Source organism: Brachyhypopomus gauderio, chromosome 3, assembly GCF_052324685.1.
Source record: "Brachyhypopomus gauderio isolate BG-103 chromosome 3, BGAUD_0.2, whole genome shotgun sequence".
Taxonomy (NCBI): Eukaryota; Metazoa; Chordata; class Actinopteri; order Gymnotiformes; family Hypopomidae; genus Brachyhypopomus; species Brachyhypopomus gauderio.
The window spans coordinates 37,154,895-37,177,505 of NC_135213.1; the positions used below are offsets into that span (position 1 = coordinate 37,154,895).

Sequence of the window (22,611 nt, forward strand, 5' to 3'; positions counted from 1 at the left end):
GTAATTTAATAAGATCAAGGGCACCCATACACAATTATATATATATATATACACACACACACACACACACACACACACACACACACACACACACACACACACACACACCTCTGCATCCTGTATCTGGTCAGCACTATGACCATTTAAGGCAAAGATGACAGAGCAGAAAACAAGCATGCAAACATTCACAAGTGCTCTTGATATTTACCTTGTTTACACGTGTGTGCATGTGTGTGTGTGTACGCACGTGTGCGCGTGTACAAATCTATTTCCATGGCCCCTTGCCTCTCTGCACTTGAAATCAAGTTTGAGGGTTCACTGTTGTACAGAATAGAAACGCATAAGAGATCTTACATAACTCTCACCAGGCCTATTCAGAATCTCTCTGGCTGGATGCCTGTGGGCCCCACTGCTCCCTCTCCTCCGCACTCCCCCTCTTTACTCCACCTCCTCTCTCTCCTCCGCACTCTCCCCCTCTCCTCCGCACTCCCCCTCTCTACTCCATCTCCTCCCTCTACTCCACCTCCTCTCTCTACTCCACCTCCTCCATCTATTGGCAGTTGATAAGAGTCCTACAGTCCTGCGCTCAGACGCAGTAACCAGTGCATACTTATCCATGTTGTGTTTGCCCAAAAAAGAAAAGCAATACTGTTTGTATTTTAAAACATACTTAAAGAAATTACACAGCTTTTAATCACTTTTAATCACCTGTTTGTTCTTAAGTTTATGTTAAGCTTCTTAATTTTGAACAGTGGAGCCTATCAACACTTTTGGGTGAACTGTAAACAAGATTGTCACACAACCGGAATCCAGTAACTAACACCCAGCGTCAGCTGAAAGGACCTTGATTCAGCCGGCAGCTCACTAGGGATCGTCAGGCTGCTTGTTACACACGATTACTTCATTGATGCACCGGGCTTCCTTAGCAACAGGATGCTTTCAAGACCTGAGATGACGTGTTGGCTGCGTGTTCTACAGACTCCAGCACAGCAGCAGGTTGAACAAAAGACATTTGTAGCTGGGTTTTTAGTAGAGGGAGAAGAAACAACATTTTGTTAACACCTCATTACTCAACACACATAGAAACAGTGTCTTGGTTTGGAGAATAACAGTAACTGTGCACGTCATATCAACCACACCCATCTCTACCTGAACACACACACACACCACGGGCACACACGCACACACACACACCTCTACCTGCACATACACACACATGCACACACACTCACAAAAGGCTTTGATTATGGTGCAAAGCTTTTAACACTACAATGCAAAAAAGTTATGCAATACGCATTATGCCCATGCACATAGGCATAAATAAATACTAATATATAAAACACTGATTTGATCAGGTTCACAAATGTGATTTAATCAGCTACACTAACACAGAAAAAATATTTTAAGCTTCATTAAGGTGAACTGTAACCATGTAAAACCGCAGCAAAACAGCCTTAACTACTAATAGGTTCTATTAATACGAATCCTAGCGGGTTTTAGTTATGTTTGGGGAAAAATCCTAGCAGGCTGACTGATGCAAGGAACCAGAAAACTTCAGTTTCACTTTGTGTTTATGAGATAAAACTACACGAGCAAAAGCCCTACTGACAATATTTTTTGCAGATGTGATGCAAGTAGTTACACTTGTGTATAGAACACTGTTGAAGAATGGTTTTAAAGTCTGTGCATATAATCCAAAGTTGGCCTAAGATAACTTGCAGTTCAGGGAACATTTAATGTAATTGTTGGCCATTTTAGCATCACGTTCAAGTCCTTAATAAAACATAAAGCGGCAAACCTGTAGGACCCAATCAACAAGGACTCAGAATCCGACTGCATCAGCTGTTCAAATAACTTCCACTGACCACAAAATCCAGGATCGGATTGAGATTCAGCTTCAGAACCACAGAACAACTGCAGAACCTGCAGGAATGAGACCAATGATGTAAACAAGTCACTACGTCTCTTTCCTTGCGACACCATAAATCAGTCACACAAAACCAAAGCGGAACAGTATGGAAGTCACAAAGAGATTAGAGCCAAACAACAAACAAAATATGTAACTCCACAAGAACTATCGATGACCACTGGCAGATGTGCTGAAGTGGTTTGGAAGGCAAGTCCTGACCACATGCAGAACACCATCCATCATCCTTCTCAAACGTGATTACCATCAGAACATGTGTAGAGAGGACTCTGTGAACACTGCCATCCACACAGCCCTCTTGCATTTAGGGATTAAGGACAGTTATGTGAGAATTCATCCACTACATCTCAGGGTTCATAGCATCTGAATTGACCAAGAAGCTCCACACACACACACACACACACACACACACACACAGTTGACTACCCTCTGCAATTACATGCTGAACTTTCTAACAGGAAGACCTAAGCCTGTCAGGATCAGCAACCATACATCTAGCACAAAAACCATAAACATAGGAATGCCTCAGGGCTGTGTACTGAGTACCATCATGTTCTAAACTCTACTTCCCAAATAAACACCAGTGTCATCAAACTTGATGAAGATACCAACCTTGGTCTGATCACTGGAGGTGATGTTCTGATGTCATGGTACCAGGAGCACAATGTTTCCTTAAATATCAAACAATGAAATGATTGTTGACTGAGGAATAAGCACAACATATACCACTAAACACAGGCGGGGTGGAGCAAGTGAACACTTTCAAATCATCCGCATTATCATCAGCAAGGATCTCACCTGATGGCACGATACATCTCACATGACCACACGATACATTTCACCCGATTCAACAACACTTGCACGCCTTGAGAAGATGAGGAAATGAGGCATGCCAGCCAAAAGATCTTTGCACCTTCTACATGGTATTATTGACAAAAACCTCACCAGCAGCAACACAGACTGGTTTGGGAACCCCTCAACACAGGACAGTAAGGCTCTCTAGAGGGTGGAGAAAAAAACACCACAGAACCTTCAATCAGGTCACAAGAGGACATGTCCGATGTTCCTCAGAAGAATACACATCATCATTAAGGACAACTCACCCTCAAGATGGTCTCTTCACACTTCTACCATTAGGGAGAAGGTGGAGGAGTGTGAAATCAAGAAATACTAGACTAAGGAACATCTTTCATCTTTCATGCACAGGCCTTCAGTCTTGTGAATGACCACCACTGACACAAGAACTGTATTTCCTCCAACAGGTGCACTCCAACTCGCAGGTGCACAGACACGAGCACACTGGCGTGCAAGAGCTTGTGTGCTGCAGAATACTGGACTGCACGTGCACATTATGGGCAAGACACTTTACTGCATATTTTTGCACAAGAACATTTAAAAGTCTGACTGCACTTTTTCAGTTTTAGTGGATTAATAACCCAGTGTTCAATGTCTTTTATTGCACATGCTTAATACAGCCTGTAATATTACTCTTTTCTTAGTCAAAGTGGAAGGGATGCATAATAAAGATTTCACTGTTCAGAGCACCTGACTGTTTGCTGGGCATATGACAATTCAACTCCTGAATCTTGAATCTACGTTTCCTACATTTTCTGAAGCTCTTCCATATTTCCACGAGCCTGCGCAGACACAAGCGCCTCTCAGGCAGCCTTGGGCTTCCCTGCGCACCCTGGGAGTGATGGCCCGACTGACCAGCTTTCAAACCTTCTTCTCCACACAGCACTCAATCATGAAACGATGGAGGCTTTTATTCAAACACGCATGTCATGTGGCACAGAAGCACCGAAGAGCTTCTATTCATGCTCAATGGCAACACGAGATGCACGTACACAAATGATATGCATGTGAGCACACACATGCACACACACGTGCAAACACACGTGTGCTTTGTGGCCTAAGCTTGACAGGACAGAGAAGTGGGCTGTAACAGTAATGCCCCAGGCTCCTTCACCAGGTCACTGACAGGGAGGAGCCGTGTTAACGTCTGGCCCTAACGCCTGTCCCTAACACTCGGCCCTAACACCCGGGCCTAAAGCCTGCTCATCCACCATGGCCGCGTCACTACCCATGGTCCTCTGCTCTTCTCAAGACTCACGTTCTCATATGTCCAGACGAGCACCGCCAAGTCTGCAGAAGGAAGGAGGGAGACAGGAAGGGAGAGTGAGTGAGTGAGTGAAAGACAGAGCGAGAGAGAGAGGGAGAGAGAGAGAGAGAGCGCAGCCCTTGCGTAACGTTCCTTAACAAATGTCGAACGTATTTTTAAACTCTGTCACTTCACCAGCATATCCCATTTCCATGGCAACGTGGTCTTGAGAGCGTAGGCTTCATTTAATAACGCGTTTTTAGTTCACATCTTTATTCATTTACCTCCTTGTCATTATTAATTTTGGCTCCTTTGCTCTGTGTATTCATTTCACTCAGCGTTGATAAAAGAGGGACACTTACATAAGGCAAAACAACTGATTTTCGAAGTCTGAAGGATCTGCATTCATTTCACATCCACTGCATTCTCATTTCAGCAATGCTGCAATGCTCTGTTCGGTGATGATGGACCACAAGGTGAAGGTAGCTTCTAACCCCAGTCCAGGGGCCAACAGCGAAAGGTAACAGAGAGCTCACTCTAGCAACTGTATAATCTCAGAATATTAATCAAATCCATAATATTATCAAATCCATGTTTCTGGATCCGAACTACAACCTGATCTTCATGTTCAGCGGACTGGATCATGTGACCCAGTACTCAGTAACTCGACTGCTGGAGAACAGGCTGGGCTGATGGCCAGCGCACAAGCACGAAAGGCCACAATAAACGGGTCTCTCTTGGCTACCCAGGGGAGGCAGATGGAACCACTTTTGTCTCAACCACTTCGCCTCTTTTCCATAGCTGTAAGGGACACGCACGCACACTGCGTCACGTCGAACACACAAGGGGACACATAGCTCTGCTCGCCGTCACAAGGAGCTGATTTCTAGGGATTCATTTGTATAACCAACCTGACACCTGACAACTGTCAACTCAGTTTCACTCTAAATTGAAACAGCAAACTAGGATGTAGAGGCTGTGACAGAGGATATTATGGCCCTTACCTGAAGCACAGCTCATGACAAAAGAAATGCTTTCTTTGTCTGATCCCAGACCAGGCTCTAACCTTCCACCCAATTCCAAAACGTAAGCATTTTGAGGAAAACCGAATATCTCACTTTCTGACAGACTGTCACAAGCAGTTAGTCTTGGTGACCACTGGATCTAGTAGTTTCACTATGGTAAAGAAGCATGTGCAAAAACACAAAATGAAAATGAGGCCAACCGTTTAAAGTCAAGTGCAATCTCAGTCAACAAAATGTCTGATGATAGCATTCAGGACATATGCCTTCACCTGCATCAGCCTTAAACGTCTATAACACAGACATGAGACTTCACAGTGGGTGCTTGGCAAGCTTGGACAAAAGTAACAGCAGGTCTAGAAATAGCCTCAAATGATCAATAATTAAAAGCAGATATTCTATCATAGCAGCTGCCCCAACAGACACATATAAATGACATCTGTGTGGGAATGGTTACAGCCCACAGGTTTGTTTTTGTCTCACCCGTTTACCCGTCTTTCAACTGCCATCTTACAAAAAGTCCTACATCTATTGCTAACTAACATTCCACACTGATAGTCTCAGACTTCAAAGTCACAAAACTTTTAGCGTTAGCATACGTTAGCGTCAGGCTAACAGCAGAAGACAAGTTGACGGTGTGTGTAGTGTGCGTCAGTGTGGTGCGTCTTCGCTAGTAGTCGCTCTACGGCCAGCGGTGAGCCGAGGACAGCACAACTGAATCATCTGAGGTGAGGTTAGTACTATGGAAGCTGGTAGCTATGCAGTGTTAATGCTAGGAACAGCATCAATAGGGCTGTGTTGTAGCACTGCATTGGGTCAATATTAGAGGATGGTTATGGGGGATTACGCAGGAGGTCCCTGTAGGTACAGCACACACAAACTGTTTGGCGTCGGGTGGCAGTGCAGCAGTTCTTTGACTAGCATTATTCAGCAGCCTGCACACCGTGGGCTTGGGAGAAGAAGGGACACAAGATACACCCACATCCTCGCTGCGTCAAGGGCAGGCCTGCTCCTCCTGTTCCTCCTCAGACAGATCTCCGCTCAGTTCCGCGGTCTTTGCATTCCTTTCCCCTCATAGAAAGCATGCTCAGACTCCAGAAATGTCCCACTCCTCGACACTCAGTGTGGCAGAGAGCCTAGGATTTGGCCATGGTTTGAGACAGACCATGGGTCCTCCATAAATAAATCTGGGTTCTAGGGACCTTATTCTGACTGGTTTTACACTGCTGAGATTACTGGTCAGATAGAGTAAGGTGTGTTTTGTAATTGCTGTAAAACTTAACTGCAAACAGGATGTAACTGGAATAAAGTGGGGGTTTTTTAGTATCAGCACCATAGTGAGTTAAAAAGCAATCAAAACCAATCCTGAGCGTTTCCGTCTGGAACAGCTGGTTCCCTACTGGCTCTGCAGTTTTCCACAGCCAAAAGCAAAATACCCACCCTCCTTTCACTGTTGTGCTTAGCCTACTCACTCTGGCTGTACAAAAATATTATCATGCACTAGTTGGCCAATAACACATTTGTTTTAAAATGAATTATTAAATGAACTATAGCATCAGGTACAGATCAAAAGGTCAGGTGACAGCTGCTCGTTTTTCAAATGTACCTTCATCTGATAAGATTAGGAATGACTAAAATAATAACGCAAATGTGAAAGACCTGTTTCTTAGCATGATCTTAGATTGAAAATATACTCACTAGCCACTTTATTAATAACACCACACCAAGTAGGACAGCCATTAGCTCTCAAAACAGATGTCAAAACAGTTCTACATGGTATGGATTCCACAGGGATTCCATACCATTCAGAAACATTCAAGACTTTGCTGCAGATGTGTGAGCTGTACATTCATGCTGTGAATTTCCCATTCCACCACATCCCAAAGGTGCTTTCTCGGGTTTCAGATTTTCAGATTCAATGATGTACAATGAACCCATCATTATGGTCATGGAAGCGTTTTGACTGGGTTTGTGACACACTGCATATTAGCACACTGGATGTAACATTCATACGCTGAGTAGGTCATAAAGCGGTCATAAAGAATGTACATGGTTGGAAACAATACCCCATTAGTGTAGTGCATTGGAACAATTACTGAAGAGACTTTAGAAGAGACTGAAGAGAATTACTATGCGTGATGGGAACATTCCTCACACCAGTACCACCAGCCTTAGCTCGTGCTGGAAGGAGTGTTGGGTCCTTGGGTTCATGCTCTTTACACCCAAACTGTAATCCTACCATCTGCATGTCACAGTGGAAATCGTGATGCACTAGGCCAGGGATGGGCAACTGGCGGCCCGCGGGCCGCACACGGCCCTCATCCTCACTCAGTGCGGCCCGCAAATAGATCAATAATAATTTAATAATTAAAAGAAGAAAAAAAACGATAGAGCAGGACTGTTTTGTTCTTGTCACGTAGGGCTACGCCCCCCTCTCCTAGCTGCATAGTTGCCAGGTTCGCGGTTTTCACGCCAAATTGGGCTTGTTTGAAAGTCCAGCCGCGGGTAAAAATTCTGGGGTTGTGGGGTGCGGTTATTTGGGCTACTTTTGAGTTGGGCTACCGCGGGAGTTACAAGTCAACACAAAGAATCGATCGCGATATAATACTTAATTTGTCTCCATTTTACACTCTCCACCTTCCCTCTGTCTGCCACGCACATGTCGTCATTGTGTTCAGTTGTGTCTAGTTTAGTCCTGTGTACTTGTATCTCTGTGTTTCACCCGTTGTCGGTTATTTGTGGTTTGTTCGGTTTTGTGGATTATCTGTCATCGCTGTTCTGGTATTTTCCGTCTCCGTTGTGTTTCTCCGTTGTGAATGGCTCTCCTGTTACGACTCCTGCCTGTCCTGTTGACCACTTGGACGGCTCTCCCGTTTTGACCCGTGCCTGTACAAACGACTTCGCCTATGGAATTCCCATTATTAAATCTCGCTCTTCTCAGCGTTTGTGTCCGCCTCCTCGCTCCGCAGCGCGCTACGCGTTACACTTCTTTGATATGAAGGAGTTCAAATTCCTTTTTGCACTTTTTTATTAAGCAAATGTTTTGTCTTTGTTGCTTATTAAGGACATGTTAATGCATTTATATGCAGAAAATAGATGCATGTTGGTGCAATAAACATACAGATCTGAATTCATTTAAAATGTGTTCTTATTGAGAATAATTTGTAGTGTCTTTCATATCCAATTATTTGAAGTGTGTGGTCATGTGGCCCTTCAATGATAGTGCTGAAAAACGTTTGGCCCTCTTTATCATGGAAGTTGCCCATCCCTGCACTAGGCCTTTCTCATCCATGCCTTTACCAACAAGGCATCTAAACCTGGAAAACTGGCACTCGGATAGATTTTTGTTGTTTTCCACACTAATCTACAACTGGTACCAATAACCATGCCATGGTCACAGTAACTTGAATGACATTACATTCTATTCTGATAAGTGAAAAAGCTGTTGATATGAGTGTCTGTATATATCTTCTGCTCTGCAGTTCATATTAATCATGCACAATCACACTAACAATCTGGTAGTCAAAAGTACTCGTAAATGATTCGTATTGTTTTGGAACCCTTCCAAATACAAGTGATGTGTGCCTTTTATGTACTTATAAGAAATAACAATTAGACAATACAATGGTTTCGTTGTGAAGCAAAATAAGTGTTGAAACAATGAGTTCAAAAGCAAAGAAGATCACAGAAAAATAATTGTATTGGCAGAGGAAGTGTATTCACATGGTAAGACTGCTGCTAGGCTGAGTGGCCGCCATGGGATTGTGAGTGGGATCATATCAATGCACAGAGAATGTGGATTGCTGAGGGACAAGCCATTTCCTTGAAGCAGAGAAAATACAAGATACTATTTTTGTCAGAAAAAGTTTACAAGAGATGTGACTTAGGTTTGGTGCGCCGATTTATCACCCACAATAACATGAAGAGAAACTGGTTTTATCAAAAACATTTTTTTTTCCAAAGTAACTGGGTTTGGCAGGATTTTAGACAATTTTTGACAATTTTGAAAAAATCCAATGATTGTTATGTAAAAGATCTGTGAGGCCATCTTGAAAGCCAGAGGACTGAACACCACTGAGGAGTTTTCTATAATGCTGGGTTCTGTAATGAGAGAATTCATCCAAGTTCATTCCTCCATTTAAAAAAACTTGCTAGATCTGAAACCTCACTTGGAGACTTGTGTCTTGACTCACCCACAGACAGATGTTTAGCATATATTTGGTCAATGGAACCTCTGCAAACGGGGCCGGGGGGGGGGGGGGGGGATTAATGCTGTTTGAAGATCTAAATCCTACACTCCATGCAGAGGGAGGTGGGTTTTGACCTAAAACGTCCTGGTACTTGAAGGGGTCCAATATCCCATATGTTATAAAAAGATTTCCAGGGCTTTTGGAAGAAAAATAGCTCCATATCTGTACAGTACCATCATGCTTCTCTGTGGGCATTAGGATTCTATGTGACCTTTCTGTACCAACCCACCTTTGATGTTTCCTGCTAAAAGCTTCTACTGTATTTTGTCTCATCTCACTAGAGAATCTGGTTCCAACAGAGGTCCTGGAATTTCCAGAAAACTGTAGTAATATCAGGTCTAGAAGTATGACAGCAGAACCTCTCTTCTGGGGCATTTTCCAAATGCTTGTTAAGTATAAGTACAAGTACACACCACCAAGTCTTGTTATTGTCCATTTGTAGACCATGAAGACAGTTTCACCTTTTAAATCACCATTCTTGTAGTGCAAAATATACCTGTGCACTCTTCCAGAAGGTCTGAAACTTTGTTATATAAGTAAATCATTCCATATTTATGATTTATACATTTGTCTCATTCCATTCATTAATTCAATGATCTGCACATTTTGGATCACTCAGTAGATGTAACGAGAATTTCATCTAATTTATACCAGTGAAACTGTACACAGAAGACAACATAGCTTACTGAATGGGAATATATGTCCATCAGTTTTCATTAATCATTTCACATTTTTAGAAGACATGGGAATTTTATAAGGATTTATTCAGTGTTCCAATAAAGGTGGCAAACCTTCTTTGGGGAATCTTTAAGGATAATTCTAGAAGGCATAGTGTAACCACATACAGGATGACTTTAAAACATTTTGAGTACTTTTTGGAAAACCAAGCTGCACATTTTAACAGAAATTTAACTTCTCGACATGTTGACTTCTGCAAGAACACAAAAGGGCTTAAGATACATCAAAGCCGAACCAAATGTTGAAAAGAGAAGCCACAGGTGCAGCGCACAGCGGTAGCACCTGGTGAGACGCAGGAGGACTCCAGGCAGGAAGCACCCCACAGTACTGGAGATCTCTCAGCACCTGTGTCACCTCAAGACGTCAGAAGGGACCCACTAGATGCCTTGCCCCCAGGGAGCCAACTTCACCCTGCGAGGGAACGAATTCAATGGCCCAAAATGAGCAACAACAAAGATTGGGACCAACTAGACCAGGCGTACTCAACTAAATTTGTCCGCGGTCCAATTTTGGCAGCTACCTGTGACCTGAGGTCCGGTGCGGCGGGGGTGGCGAATGTAAGTTGTTGAGCGGGGGGTGGCGGCGAACGTAAGTTGTTGAGCGGGGGTGGCAAACGTAGCACTCATGATGGAGTGTTTTTTCAATAGCATCCAGTTAATCAGGAATGAGATTGGGTCCGGACAGGACTGCGTTCGGGTCCGGATCCGGACCGCGGTCCGCCAGTTGAGTACCCCTGAACTAGACCAAGACCTGGACAAAGTGCTAGAAGCCACACTAGCAGGAACGGCTGAGCAGAAAGTCAATACTCTCACAACAATAACCTACAACCTGGCAAAAGAACGGTTTGGAATTGAGGAGAAGAAAGGTAACATCAAAGCCACATACCAGCCAAGCAGAAGGGAAAGGGATATTCATCGTCTGAGGGGAGAAATCAGGAATCTCACCAAACTGTTCAAAAGCGCCTCTGGTGAGGAAAGGAAAGGCATTAGGGATCTGACAAGTAAACTCCGGGAGCGTCTCTGCAGACTCCGAAGAAAGTACTCGGAAGAAGAGGAAGGATAAGGAGAACAAAAGATCCCAGTTCACCAAAGACCCCTTCAGATTCACCAGATCACTGCTGGGTGAAGCAAAATCAGGAAGGATGACCAGCCCCAGGGAGGATGTGGAAGCGTTCTTGAGGAACACTCACAATGACGCATCTAGGAACCAGGCCCTTGATGCTAACCCAAGAATTAGATCAAGGCAGCTCCAACTTCCACTGTCATCTGTGGTTGAGGAATACAAAGTGGCAAAGTGCAGAGTCGTAATGACCTACAGAGACTCTCAGGATGAACAAGTCAGACATGCCGGCATCACTACATCACTGCAGCTGACGCATCTGTTGCACAAGCTGAGAGCGTGCTGAAACTTCGTGACGTATCTATATAAGATCAAGGCAGCTCCAACTTCCACTGTCATCTGTGGTTGAGGAATACAAAGTGGCAAAGTGCAGAGTCGTAATGACCTACAGAGACTCTCAGGATGAACAAGTCAGACATGCCGGCATCACTACATCACTGCAGCTGACGCATCTGTTGCACAAGCTGAGAGCGTGCTGAAACTTCGTGACGTCATTGGGGTGCCATGCATAGGAAGACAGGGCCTTGAACCTCCCATTTCCAACAGTGGAGGAATGCAGGAACTAGGGACAGAAGAGCCATGATTCAGGAGGAGGTACGGAATCTGGAGGAGGAAAAACGAAGGTCAAGGGCAGTGGAGCTAGCTTCACAAGGAGCCTGGACCAGATGGGACCTCCCCATGAGGAAGATCACCTGGGCAGACCTGTGGAGACTGGAGCCATTCTGCATTTCCTTCCTGATGAGATCAGTGTGTGACACACTCCCAACCCCAACAAACTTGCAAAGGTGGGGCCTGAGAGAGGACCCATTGTGCAGGCTTTGCCAAGAGAGGGGCACCATGGCACACATGCTCTCTGGGTGTAAAACAGCACTAACCCAAGGAAGGTACAGGTGGCGCCACGACAAGGTGCTCATGACACTGGCTAACACCTTAGAGCAGGAGAGGAAAAAGAAACGTCAACCACTGCGGAAAATAACAGCAATCCAGTTTGTAAGGGAGGGGGAAAAGCCACCAACCACAGCAATAACAAGAACTAGTCAGGTATAATTGTTAGGTATCATTTGACTTTCGTCTAGTGGTTTTTCCAGCTTAGACTACCTTGTGTTCAGGACTATCTATTCTACCTTGGAGATTCCAAGCAACTACATAGCACTTTTGTAAGTCGCTCTGGATAAGAGCATCTGCTAAATGCCATAAATGTAAATGTAAATGTAGTCTGCTACAAAAGGCCCAAGCATGGGAAATGAAGGTCGACCTTGGAGGAAGGCTGAAGTTCCCTCAGGTTGTTCAGACAACCCTTAGGCCGGATGTGGTACTGTGGTCGGAAGATGCAAAAAAGATCATCCTCATTGAACTTACAGTCCCATGGGAGGAGGGATGTGAACAGGCCTCTGAAAGAAAGAGAGCCAAATACCAAGACTTTCTGCATGATTGCAGGGAGAAGGGATGGCAGGCATGGCTTTTCCCAGTCGAGGTCGGCTGTAGAGGATTCCCGGCGAAGTCAGTATGGAAAATGCTTACAGCCATAGGAATGACAGGAAAGGAGATAAAGGCAGCAGCTCGCAGGATGGGGGAGGCAGCAGAAAGGGCCTCTTGCTGGTTATGGAGTAGGAGAGAGGAGCTGGGCTGGAAGCCAGGAGGAGGAGATGGGCAGTGACTTGGCCACCACTGCCAGCCCGCCATCGGGAGGGTGTTGTGGATAAGGGTTGAAACGCCCAGTGAACAATGGGTACCACCTGATAACATCAAATCCTCCTGGCCAAGGCTACACTTGCGTAAAGCGAGTGAAGGCGAAGCATCGTCAGATGTATTTGTAATACACTGACTGCCCATGTAGTGCCCAAAAAGTGTTTGTCAGAGTTTAGAGCACCATCACACACCAAAACTGTAGTAAAATAACTTAACACATTCAGGCATTCAGTAGTATAGTAGTAGTATAGTAGTACTGTACTCTCATTTATATATTTTGGAAATGAGTTTCTTTTACTTTTGGAACAAATATGCCAAAGACATGAAGGTGCAAAATGGTGCAGAGCCACAATATCTTGATTAATATGCTCTGATTGAAATCAGACTGGCTCATTGAGCAGCCTCGAATATGCACACATCATGGCAGTGGGTAGGACACAGTGATTTCTTGTGAACCCATGGCATAGAGTTGTCCCACACAGCTGGAGCACAGACAATGTGATAATATGCCAGTGGATTCCTAATAAATAAGGTGACAAGATCTCAGTGCTGTGTTCCCAGACATTAAACTTTAGAATAACAGCAGTGGGGAAGAGACATATTGATGTAATGGAACAAATATAACACTCTGTCAAACTAGAAATCACAGAAACCAAGTTTGATATCAACACTTCCAGCCACATTTAACTATGATCACAGTGAAATGAACAAGACCCAAATAATAAAGTGTCTGGACTTAATCAAATATATTGCATTGCCAATAAGGCACACAGTGGCATAAACATTTGTAACTGAAACACATGATACAAATCATAGTAAATACACTTAAGCAGAGGGAGAGAAATCAGTGTCAAATTAAGACAGTGTAAAATTAAGGCTTGAGAGCTATAATTACCTGTTGGTTTACACTACTGTCTACTGGGCATCAGAGTAGGAGACAGCCAAGCACACTCAGCCATCATCATATTCACTTATTATTACCTGACCATCCCCCAGCGCCCCTCCCAACTTAAGTCATTATCTGTGCTCCTTACAAACAATGATGCATTCAGCCCTTTCCAACACACATAACATTACCTCACTTATGAAAACGACTCCTCATCATAAAACCTACTCACGTTAAATAAGAATACAAAGCCTACTGCATATTAACAAACCTACATGAAAAGTGGATAGGAGATAAACACAGCACATTCATGTCCTTATATGGTAAACAATAGTGAATCAGCACAGATGCACAGACAGAGCACCTGAAGGGGATGAGAGTACTCGTCATGCGAACATGTGGAACGGGAACGTTTTACTACCGGTGCTTCCTTTGAACATCTATGAACATGGGATGTAAACATGGAGATTCAGCGTACTGTAGTGTGGGTTCAACACATGTGATGACCAGTGGGCCTTTGTTTATTTGTTGACATCGTATCCTATTTTCTGCCCATTCTTTATATACTAGTGCTTTTATCCATTTTCACTAGCCGATAATTAAGTAAAAGTATTTTGTTAAGTACTAAAAAAAAAGTACCTAAAAGTACTTTTCTTTTTTCTTACCTAAAGTCATTTTATAGTGGAGAGTGTCTGCTCGTTTGAGAAGTAACAGGACTTCTCTTCAACGCTTCACCAAGCTCAGCAATGTCTAAACTTTTTCCTCACTGCCGCTCTGGAGAAACTTTTTCTATCGGAAAATGTGCTACTGCCACTTTTCAAAACCACTTCACTTCCCATTTCAGAAATCCATTCCATTCTGAAAAAGACCCAAACATTTATTTATTCCCTTTAAAGATAACATGTTGTTAATCCTGTTTTATTGCATATCATTACTTCTCTGGCATCAACTTCAGTTTCATAAATTCTACGAAACCGTCTTATTTGTTCAAGTCTGTTTAAATCTCATCAATCATTTAAAAAACCCAATAGCTAATACAAAAGATGGTATCAGAGGTCCCAAATGAACGTTGGTTGGATCTTGTCCCCCGTTTTTATGGATTTAATGGTGCCACCTTACTGTGTTATCAGCAGAACATATATATTAAGCATCTATTCTGACATCTTGTGATATCCAGAGAAGGAGCACCACACTGATTCTTGGACTGAAGCTTTTGTGTCTTTGCTGCATCAGAACCACCTGATGAGGATTCTGCAGGACCACCCGATCAGAACTCTGCCGAGCCACCTGATCAGATCACTACTGCTGTTCTGTGCTTGCTGGCCACCTTCTGCACTAATGTTTTTCTTTTTTATCTGTTTCCCCAGTGCATTCTCCTCAAGGGACGCAGTACCCCAGAATAACAATGCGCACACTCAGTGGCTGTCTAGATTTATTTCTGTGTGGACGCGTATACACATATGCTGTGTGGGTGTCCGTGGGTGTGTGATTAAGAGGATGGCTTCTACCTGCGAATGACTGCATTCAACCTGCAGAGAGGTCAGACCCAGCCACAAAACGTACACTGCATCACATGAACATGGCCTCCCACTCCTGTATAACCTCCCAGAAATTCCCCAAAGATGCTGAATATTAGTTTACTGTAGATTCACTTTGATACGTAGTCCATGCTAACAGACATTCTCATGCTTAACCAAACACTCAATCCAAAGAGAACTCCTCAACCAGACAAAAATTTCAGTGTGTAACCTGTAATTTTATGAAGAGAAAGGCCCCCTTCTTCGTGTGTGCATTGCCAGAGGAAGTTACTTTGCTTACAAGCGATAGCTAAAAAGGATCAAATGCTAAGGCATCAATTTGAGGCAAATCAATACTACCTCCCCCACATTTGGCTTCTGGTCAAGTGTGAGTGTGCCACAGTTTGTGCAAGATTAAAGCGAGTGGGAGTAGCTCTTCCAGTTCAAAGGTTGCAGTGTAATTGGGACTAATGACTCTTGCACAGCTCAGGAGGATCGCTGGTGCTCACTGAGCATGTCCACATCTACAGCATGCACTACTTACACCGACCAAACAGGTCTATAGCCATTTACATCTTTTAACAGAATGAAACATGATACTACACAGTGGAACTTCCAGTAGCAGCTCTGACAAGACTTGCCACGAAGCCAGTCATTGCCGTACTATCATTTCATAAAGCACAATGTTATCAAATTAGAGATTTGTTAAAAGGGTTGGTGCCAGCATCATTTTCATATGCTGCTTCTCTTAGACCAAAGCTCATTATACAGTATAACCTGCAAGAGAATCTTCTAAATAAAGTGAGAATTCTGTACACCACTTACAGTATAGACCTGAAACAAGGAACATAACCCATATTTGTCTTCTGTCTAGAAATTTCAGTTAACCGCTACAAATCAAAATGCTACAGGGTCAAATGTTAAACCTGCAGAACTGTGTGTATCACACCAAAAAATCAATGACATCTCTCCGCAGCACATGAAGTCAAGAAACTTGAACAGCAGCATGCAACAGAAAAGTAATGAATGATTCAAATGAATGAAACAATCCCGTTTAATTCACATAATTTAAACCACGACGTTGCGCATGGCAATAGAATCATTTCCCACATCTGTTTCTCGTCATAATCTAAATCAAGGTACAGAAACACGTATGTTTAATAATAATGGCTGAAACTATACCCTTTGCAGCGCGTGACGCAACAGGCTGCTGTTGATACGGCTGCTAAGCACCCGAACTGTGAATTAACGAAGAATGATTATTGCGTCATTACGCAGCCCGGCGGAACCCGAATTTGGATATTCGGCTGATACATATGCTAATACGTTGCTTGTTGGTAATTAACGAAACAATGAGGAATACAACAACTTGGAAAGTTTAAAGTCATAACAAAACAAAAGTTTGACATTAGTTTTACTTTAGCCAGAAGTCGGACAGCTTGAACAAATAATTGATTTCGAGATATACCCGAGCAAAAAACAACTCGCCTATGGCCGCTATGGCATCCGCAATTACTGAACTCTTCAATCAGCAAATACAGGAAACAGGATGGTGGAACACAAATTATACAGCTGTCCTACAGTTTCACTTCCACTGAAAAAAAGTTTGTCTACACAAATGTATGACGACAGCTTGTTTCACTCACCAATTTGTCAAGTGTCTCTTTGCCGGCGGTGGACACCTTGGGCGCGGGGACTCTCTCACACGTGCAGCCCTCCAGAAGATAGATGCCAGATGGTCGTGCACTCTGCTCCGAGTCGAAGTAGAACAAGACATTCTGATAGAGCGCGAAATACTTCTCGTGCCATTTGCTGTTTTCCGTGGTCTTCTTGTAGAGATATCCTCGCTTGGCGCCCTCCTTGCGCGCCACCACGGAGAGATACAGAGCGTGTCCCTCATTATACCGAACACTCTTCTGCATTTTCCGTCTCGGTACTTCGGCCTTACCTGCTCAGCATCGTACCAGTGAGATGCTTCTGACTTTCCTCCTAGTCAGTTTGAGGGGGAAGGGGGGGGAGCAGAAATACACGGAGAAGTTGCAGAGCTCAAAAGAACCGTTCCGTGTCGCTCATATCCGTTAGAAGTTCATAAGAAACTTATCCGAAGGAGTTTGCCGTCCAGTCCATTTTGGTTAGGGACAAAACTGATGTGAACTCGCAAGTGAACGCTACAAAAACAAAGTACGCGTCTCATTTACAGCACAACTAAACACGGACCATGAAAGAGAATCAGTGGAGATCAGCTGTAATGGGATTTGACAGCGACTTAAAGAGACAGGCTTAAAGAGACAGGCTGTCTTTGGCTGTGCGGCGCGCGTTCACACGCTCAGCAGACGCGCATCTTTACGAGCGCGCGTTCACACGCTCAGCAGACGCGCATCTTTACGAGCGCGCCACGCACCGCATCGGTTGTTGGATCAGAAGGCGGAGCACCGTAGTCGTTCACATCAGCATCTTCGCCATTAGGATACGGCAGGGCAAAAAACAGCAATTCCGTTTAAAGCGTGTAACCTATGTGTTCTGTGAATTGATTTACATGTACGTCTGTATGCGCATGATTTGATTCACCACGGTTCTATGTGAAATCCACACTGTCTACTATAATATGAACGGAACTGATTTGAAGCTACCAAGATGTTGTTCTGTTACGATAGAAAGTGAGAAAAGCGCACTACTGGACTTGGACCAAAAATAAGGTTGCACTACGTGACATCGTCTCATGTTGTGTGGATCATGCCGTTTCCTTAATGATACCAAAGCTCAGAAATTGCGTACACCATAGTAGGCATAGACGACTTTTTTAGCTGGGGTATATCTCGAAACGCATAATTAGCTCAAGCTGTCAGAGTTCTCGTTAAAGCAAAACTATTGTCATAAACTTTAGTTTTGTTCTCTTTTTGAACACGCACTATACAGCAAGTATAGAAATTATTTTAAAAATGTGTATGTATATTATGTTCACCCTAGTTTAATGTGGTACATCTTACCGCATCTGTAAAATATCTGTAATCAGTGATAACTGGGCTAGAAAAGCACAAAAAAGCGTTAAAAAGAAAGCTATGCTTAGGCAAGAACCCTGTGCAACACCTGTGGAAACATAGTGGAAAAAGAGAGACCAGTCCTCGATTACAGTGGCTGCATGGATCATGTGCTAGTGTTTCGAGCAAGCCTTCTGTGAAACTGTGACCTCTGGCTTCAGCGGAACCGTGAAACTGTGACCTCTGGCTGGGCGTGATGTGAGCTTCAAGCACACTGCCCCTCACCGATTACATTTTGCCAACATGTTACAATTCTGTTCCGCTCTCATCGGATGTCATGCCAACTTCACGGAAGTAAAGGTGCAAAAGGGTTTCTTTGTTAAAAAAAAAAAAAGACATTAAAGGGTCAGTCCAAACAAACTCATCAATTAAAATGATTAATTAATGATTAATACTGGTGAATACATGAACAGTTACATTCAGGCTGCTCTACTTAAAACACCCTCAAAAGGAAAAAAGTACAACAGTGTACAAAAAGAGAATACATTATTTAATCACTCTGAATATTGCATAACAGTATTGCATCTTTTTTTTTTTTTACATGACAATTTTTTGTCATTGTGTCTCATTCTTTTCCTCTCTGCAGTAAACTTGTAAAACAGTACAGTACGTTTTCCTACAAAAAGACACTGGACGACATTATTCGTTTTTAAGTCAACGGCCTTCTGGGAAGTGAAGGATAGAGATGGTAATACGACTCACACCGACAGTTCATAACTGTGCGGAGTATCAAAATTAACACAAAATTAATTTTTCCACTATCTTTCCATGCCCCGTTTCAAAACTTCTGCTTCTTCCACTCGAGCAGTGATTCTCTGTTAGTAATTTTCCAAGCCTCAGATAAAAGCTTCACAGTTTTCCTAAAGAAAAAGAGAAACACAGCCCATTTAACTTTCATTTCTTATACAGCAGGTCATGTTGTCTAGCATGCCATGCACTGTACTCTTTAGGAAGAGGTCATTTTAAGATTGAGGTCGGAGTTCATAGGTCAGAGGAGTTGGAGAGGCCCAGGTTTCACCAGGTCTGGGCATTTTGACGTTAACAGAGATTAATGTGGCTATAATAGGAAGTGCATGCAACAAGTCTAACTAGCTTTCTGACACAGGAAGTGGTAATGATGTATGGAAAGCAGACAGTGCTGTTGAAGCAGCAGGAACATAAACCGCTTCATCACTGACATCATGATTTAGTGCTTCACAGTAACGATCCAATTTGCATTAATATAATTCAGTCACTCCATGGTAGCAACAGATATTACATCCATGCCAGTTCTAATAGTCAAAAGCAGCTGTGTGAGATCAACGAAAAGCAAACACACACACACACGCCTCATACTGCTATTGTCAGATACTGATATTATATCTCTTTGTTTTTAAAGTTAGTTAGTTAAAGATGCTAAATTGGTCATGGGGCAGAAGGCGCTGAACAAGGCCTCTTGGCTCGTGTGCTCTACCTGCGGCCGTCGACAACGGCCTCAAGCTCTTTTGACTTGAGCGCGGCCGAGCCCAGAACGCTGTGGGGAATGTCGGCCAGGCGGGCCACGTTCAAGCCGTAACTCCGAGCCGCCGCCCCCTCCGTCAGCTGGTAGAGGAACGTGAGGAACTCTGGTTGCATCTCCTCCTCTGCACATTGGGCACAAAGGGGCATTTTACAATCACTTCCAGGAGGCAAACACCTGAGAAGGTGGAGGTATGTCAAGGTGCATTGTGGGATTGTGACATGGCCAGCATGCACTTCACCGTACCTCCAGGACCTCTGTTACAACATAGTGGATACAACCAGGACGGAGTACTGAATCCATTTATAATGTCACAATGCAACAAGTGCAGCAACAGTTGTGATTTATAAATCGTAGTTGAAATGTTTGTGGCACGTCGTGCACGTATATGCACGTGCACACACCCATACATACCATCAGCTGCTGCGTCTGGTTCATTGAGTAAGAATGCCATGTGGTAGTTGCCAACGTGCCGTGGGTAGCGTTTCTCCAGCTCACACAGAGGAGGGTAATGGGTCACAAACAGGGTGAGACACCCCACCTGCAATACATTCAACGAACCAAAACAGTCAGTCAGACAGCTTCTCATGTGCTTGGGGTGGGAGGGATTAGATGCTAATGACCATGTGTGATTAACCATCACATTTAGCAGGTGTTAATACTCACACCTTTGTGAATTAATGAATATATAAGGAAGAAAAATGTTATAGTACGGAGCACAGCAAATGGTAATCGGCGTCTGTGAACCAGATGGATAACTGGACAGCTGCACAGTTAGACAGGTGGATAGACATAGCTAGATGGACAGACAGCTAGGTACCTAGATGGATAGATAGACAGCTAGATGGACAGACTGATAGTTAGATACCTAGATGGATAGACAGATATCTAGATGGACAGATTGCTAGGTACCTAGGTCGATAGACAGACAGCTAGATGGATAGACAGAGGTAATAAAAAATGATTCAATAATAATAATGATTCAATAAGTATTTAACACAAAGTGTTCACATTGGATATGACTATTTGGTTAGTCCATGTCTTATCTTCTAGGAAGGTGGGAGAGAATGAGGCAGCTGGCTGGTGGGTAAACTAAGCTCACAATGAGCAAATTGACACTTCCTCCTCATCTATTGAATTTATGAGCATAATCAGCCAGGCAGCCTGTGCACGTGCGTGTGTGTGTGTGTGTGTGCGCGCGCATGTACCCTTATGTGTACCCACCTATCTTACCAACACTGCTTTCTGATTTCACCTTGGAATAGGAATACGCTCATTTCTGCTTGTGTTTGTGTGTTTGTCCAGGGTCTGGACAGAGAGGACCAATGAGCTGGACTACTGGAACTTGAGAGGCATAATGTTGTTCCATGGCGAACCATCATAACTCACCATGGAGCTCCAGCAAGCCTCATCTGAACCCTGACTTCCAAAAGTGGTTGTAAGATAAGAGAGAGTTTAGAGATCACAAAATGCCTGGTGTTCAGTGCTGGGGTAGAAGAACAGGTCTGCAGCTACGTCCCCTCCCGGGGTGCCAACCACACCATGCTGAGTTTTGCTTCAGGGTTGTGCAACAGAAAAGCATTCACCCCGTCACTGGAGGATCATGAGTTCGATCCCCTGATGGTGCTCTGATGATGCTTTGGGCTCCTGTGGCCGGGAGTCCAAGAGAGCAAATATCGTTGAGCTCTCAGGAAGGGAGGGGTCTTATACGCTCTCCGTCCTGTCAATTATAGCAACACTGACCAATCATGGGCATCTATGAGTTCATGCATCACAAAGGGATAGGCGGCGCAATTCTTTCACTGTGTAACTCCGCCCCTTTTTCTGGAGAAAACTGGGTGGGAAAAATTCAAGCAATAACAATAACAAAGTATATTAAAGAATTATTGTACGACAGCCTGGTTTGTTGGGAGCTGTAGCCATCCCTGAAATAAACTTTAAATCAGTAGGATGGATTTGTTGCAGCCGAATCTTACGTCCTCTGACAAGTAGACCGAATGAAGAGAGACGCTAAGAAGTGCTCCAGTGGGACTGCTAGTTAGCGGCACCTTGATAATACAGTCTCAGTTTGGACTGTTGTCTTCGAAAAAAAAACATTGTTCTAAGTTCACTCAGTTGGATAAATAACTGTCTGCTGCCTTTCCAGATGGCTGACAACATAGACATCTAGGGCAAACGAAATACATCACAGGGAAGAGGCATCACCCAGTTACAGCTGAAATCCACACACCACTCATGCTGATGGACTCTTTACAACTCCTTTCTCGCATTTTGGAGCATCTAGCTACGAAGGAGCAAGGGAGGGAAGACGGAGGAGGAGGAGGAAGAGGAGTGGCGGCTCTCTGCCAGCAAGCCCTGCCTCCTGCATGTGTGCAGAGAGTTTTGCTATGGCAACCGGCCTTCCTCCTGCAGCCAGAGCACCTCGGCGGTTGCCGCAGGGAGGAGGGGCACGGCGGCAGGCTCTGCTCTTCGCCAACGTGTCACGCCGCACGCACTTTACATTGTAGAACACGCCGCGTGCACTTTACATTGTAGAACACGCCGCACGCACTTTACATTGTAGAACACGCCGCACGCACTTTACATTCTAGAACACGTTGCACGCACTTTACATTGTAGAACACGTTGCACGCGCTTTACATTCTGGAATGTAAAGTACATGCAAGGTGTTCTAGAACTCTGCAGGTGAAAGGACGGGACCAGGGATGGCCCTGTTGCCATGCCGACCAGCATACATGCCAGCTACCATATCTCCCATCTCAAATGTGTCTGTAGACTGGGCCCGCGTGTAAATGATCAGGAAGAGAAAGCAGATCTTATAATATA

General features: G+C 44.0%; 2 protein-coding genes across 5 annotated transcripts in view; both read right to left on the minus strand.

The window, feature by feature from the left end:
• rasgrf2b (Ras protein-specific guanine nucleotide-releasing factor 2b) overlaps positions 1-17,633 on the minus strand; it is a 51,211-nt gene extending 33,578 nt beyond the window's left edge. Inside the window, exon 1 of one of the 3 annotated variants that reach the window (XM_076998040.1) lies at positions 16,896-17,633. In XM_076998040.1, coding sequence (XP_076854155.1) covers positions 16,896-17,171 — 276 coding nt within the window. In that variant the 5' untranslated portion in view covers positions 17,172-17,633. Of the gene's footprint in view, positions 1-1,798; positions 1,906-16,895 lie in introns of those variants that run through there. The other 2 variants (XM_076998041.1, XM_076998042.1) reach the window with 2 other exon arrangements.
• Positions 17,634-18,756: 1,123 nt separating this feature from the next.
• Positions 18,757-22,611, minus strand: part of msh3 (mutS homolog 3 (E. coli)) — a 36,931-nt gene continuing 33,076 nt past the window's right edge. Inside the window, exons 22-24 of one of the 2 annotated variants that reach the window (XM_076998043.1) lie at positions 20,200-20,326; positions 19,741-19,909; positions 18,757-19,147 (exon numbers count right to left, since the gene is read on the minus strand). In XM_076998043.1, the coding sequence (XP_076854158.1) occupies positions 19,066-19,147; positions 19,741-19,909; positions 20,200-20,326 (378 nt within the window). In that variant the 3' untranslated portion in view covers positions 18,757-19,065. Of the gene's footprint in view, positions 19,148-19,740; positions 19,910-20,199; positions 20,327-22,611 lie in introns of those variants that run through there. The other variant, XR_013129650.1, reaches the window with a different exon arrangement.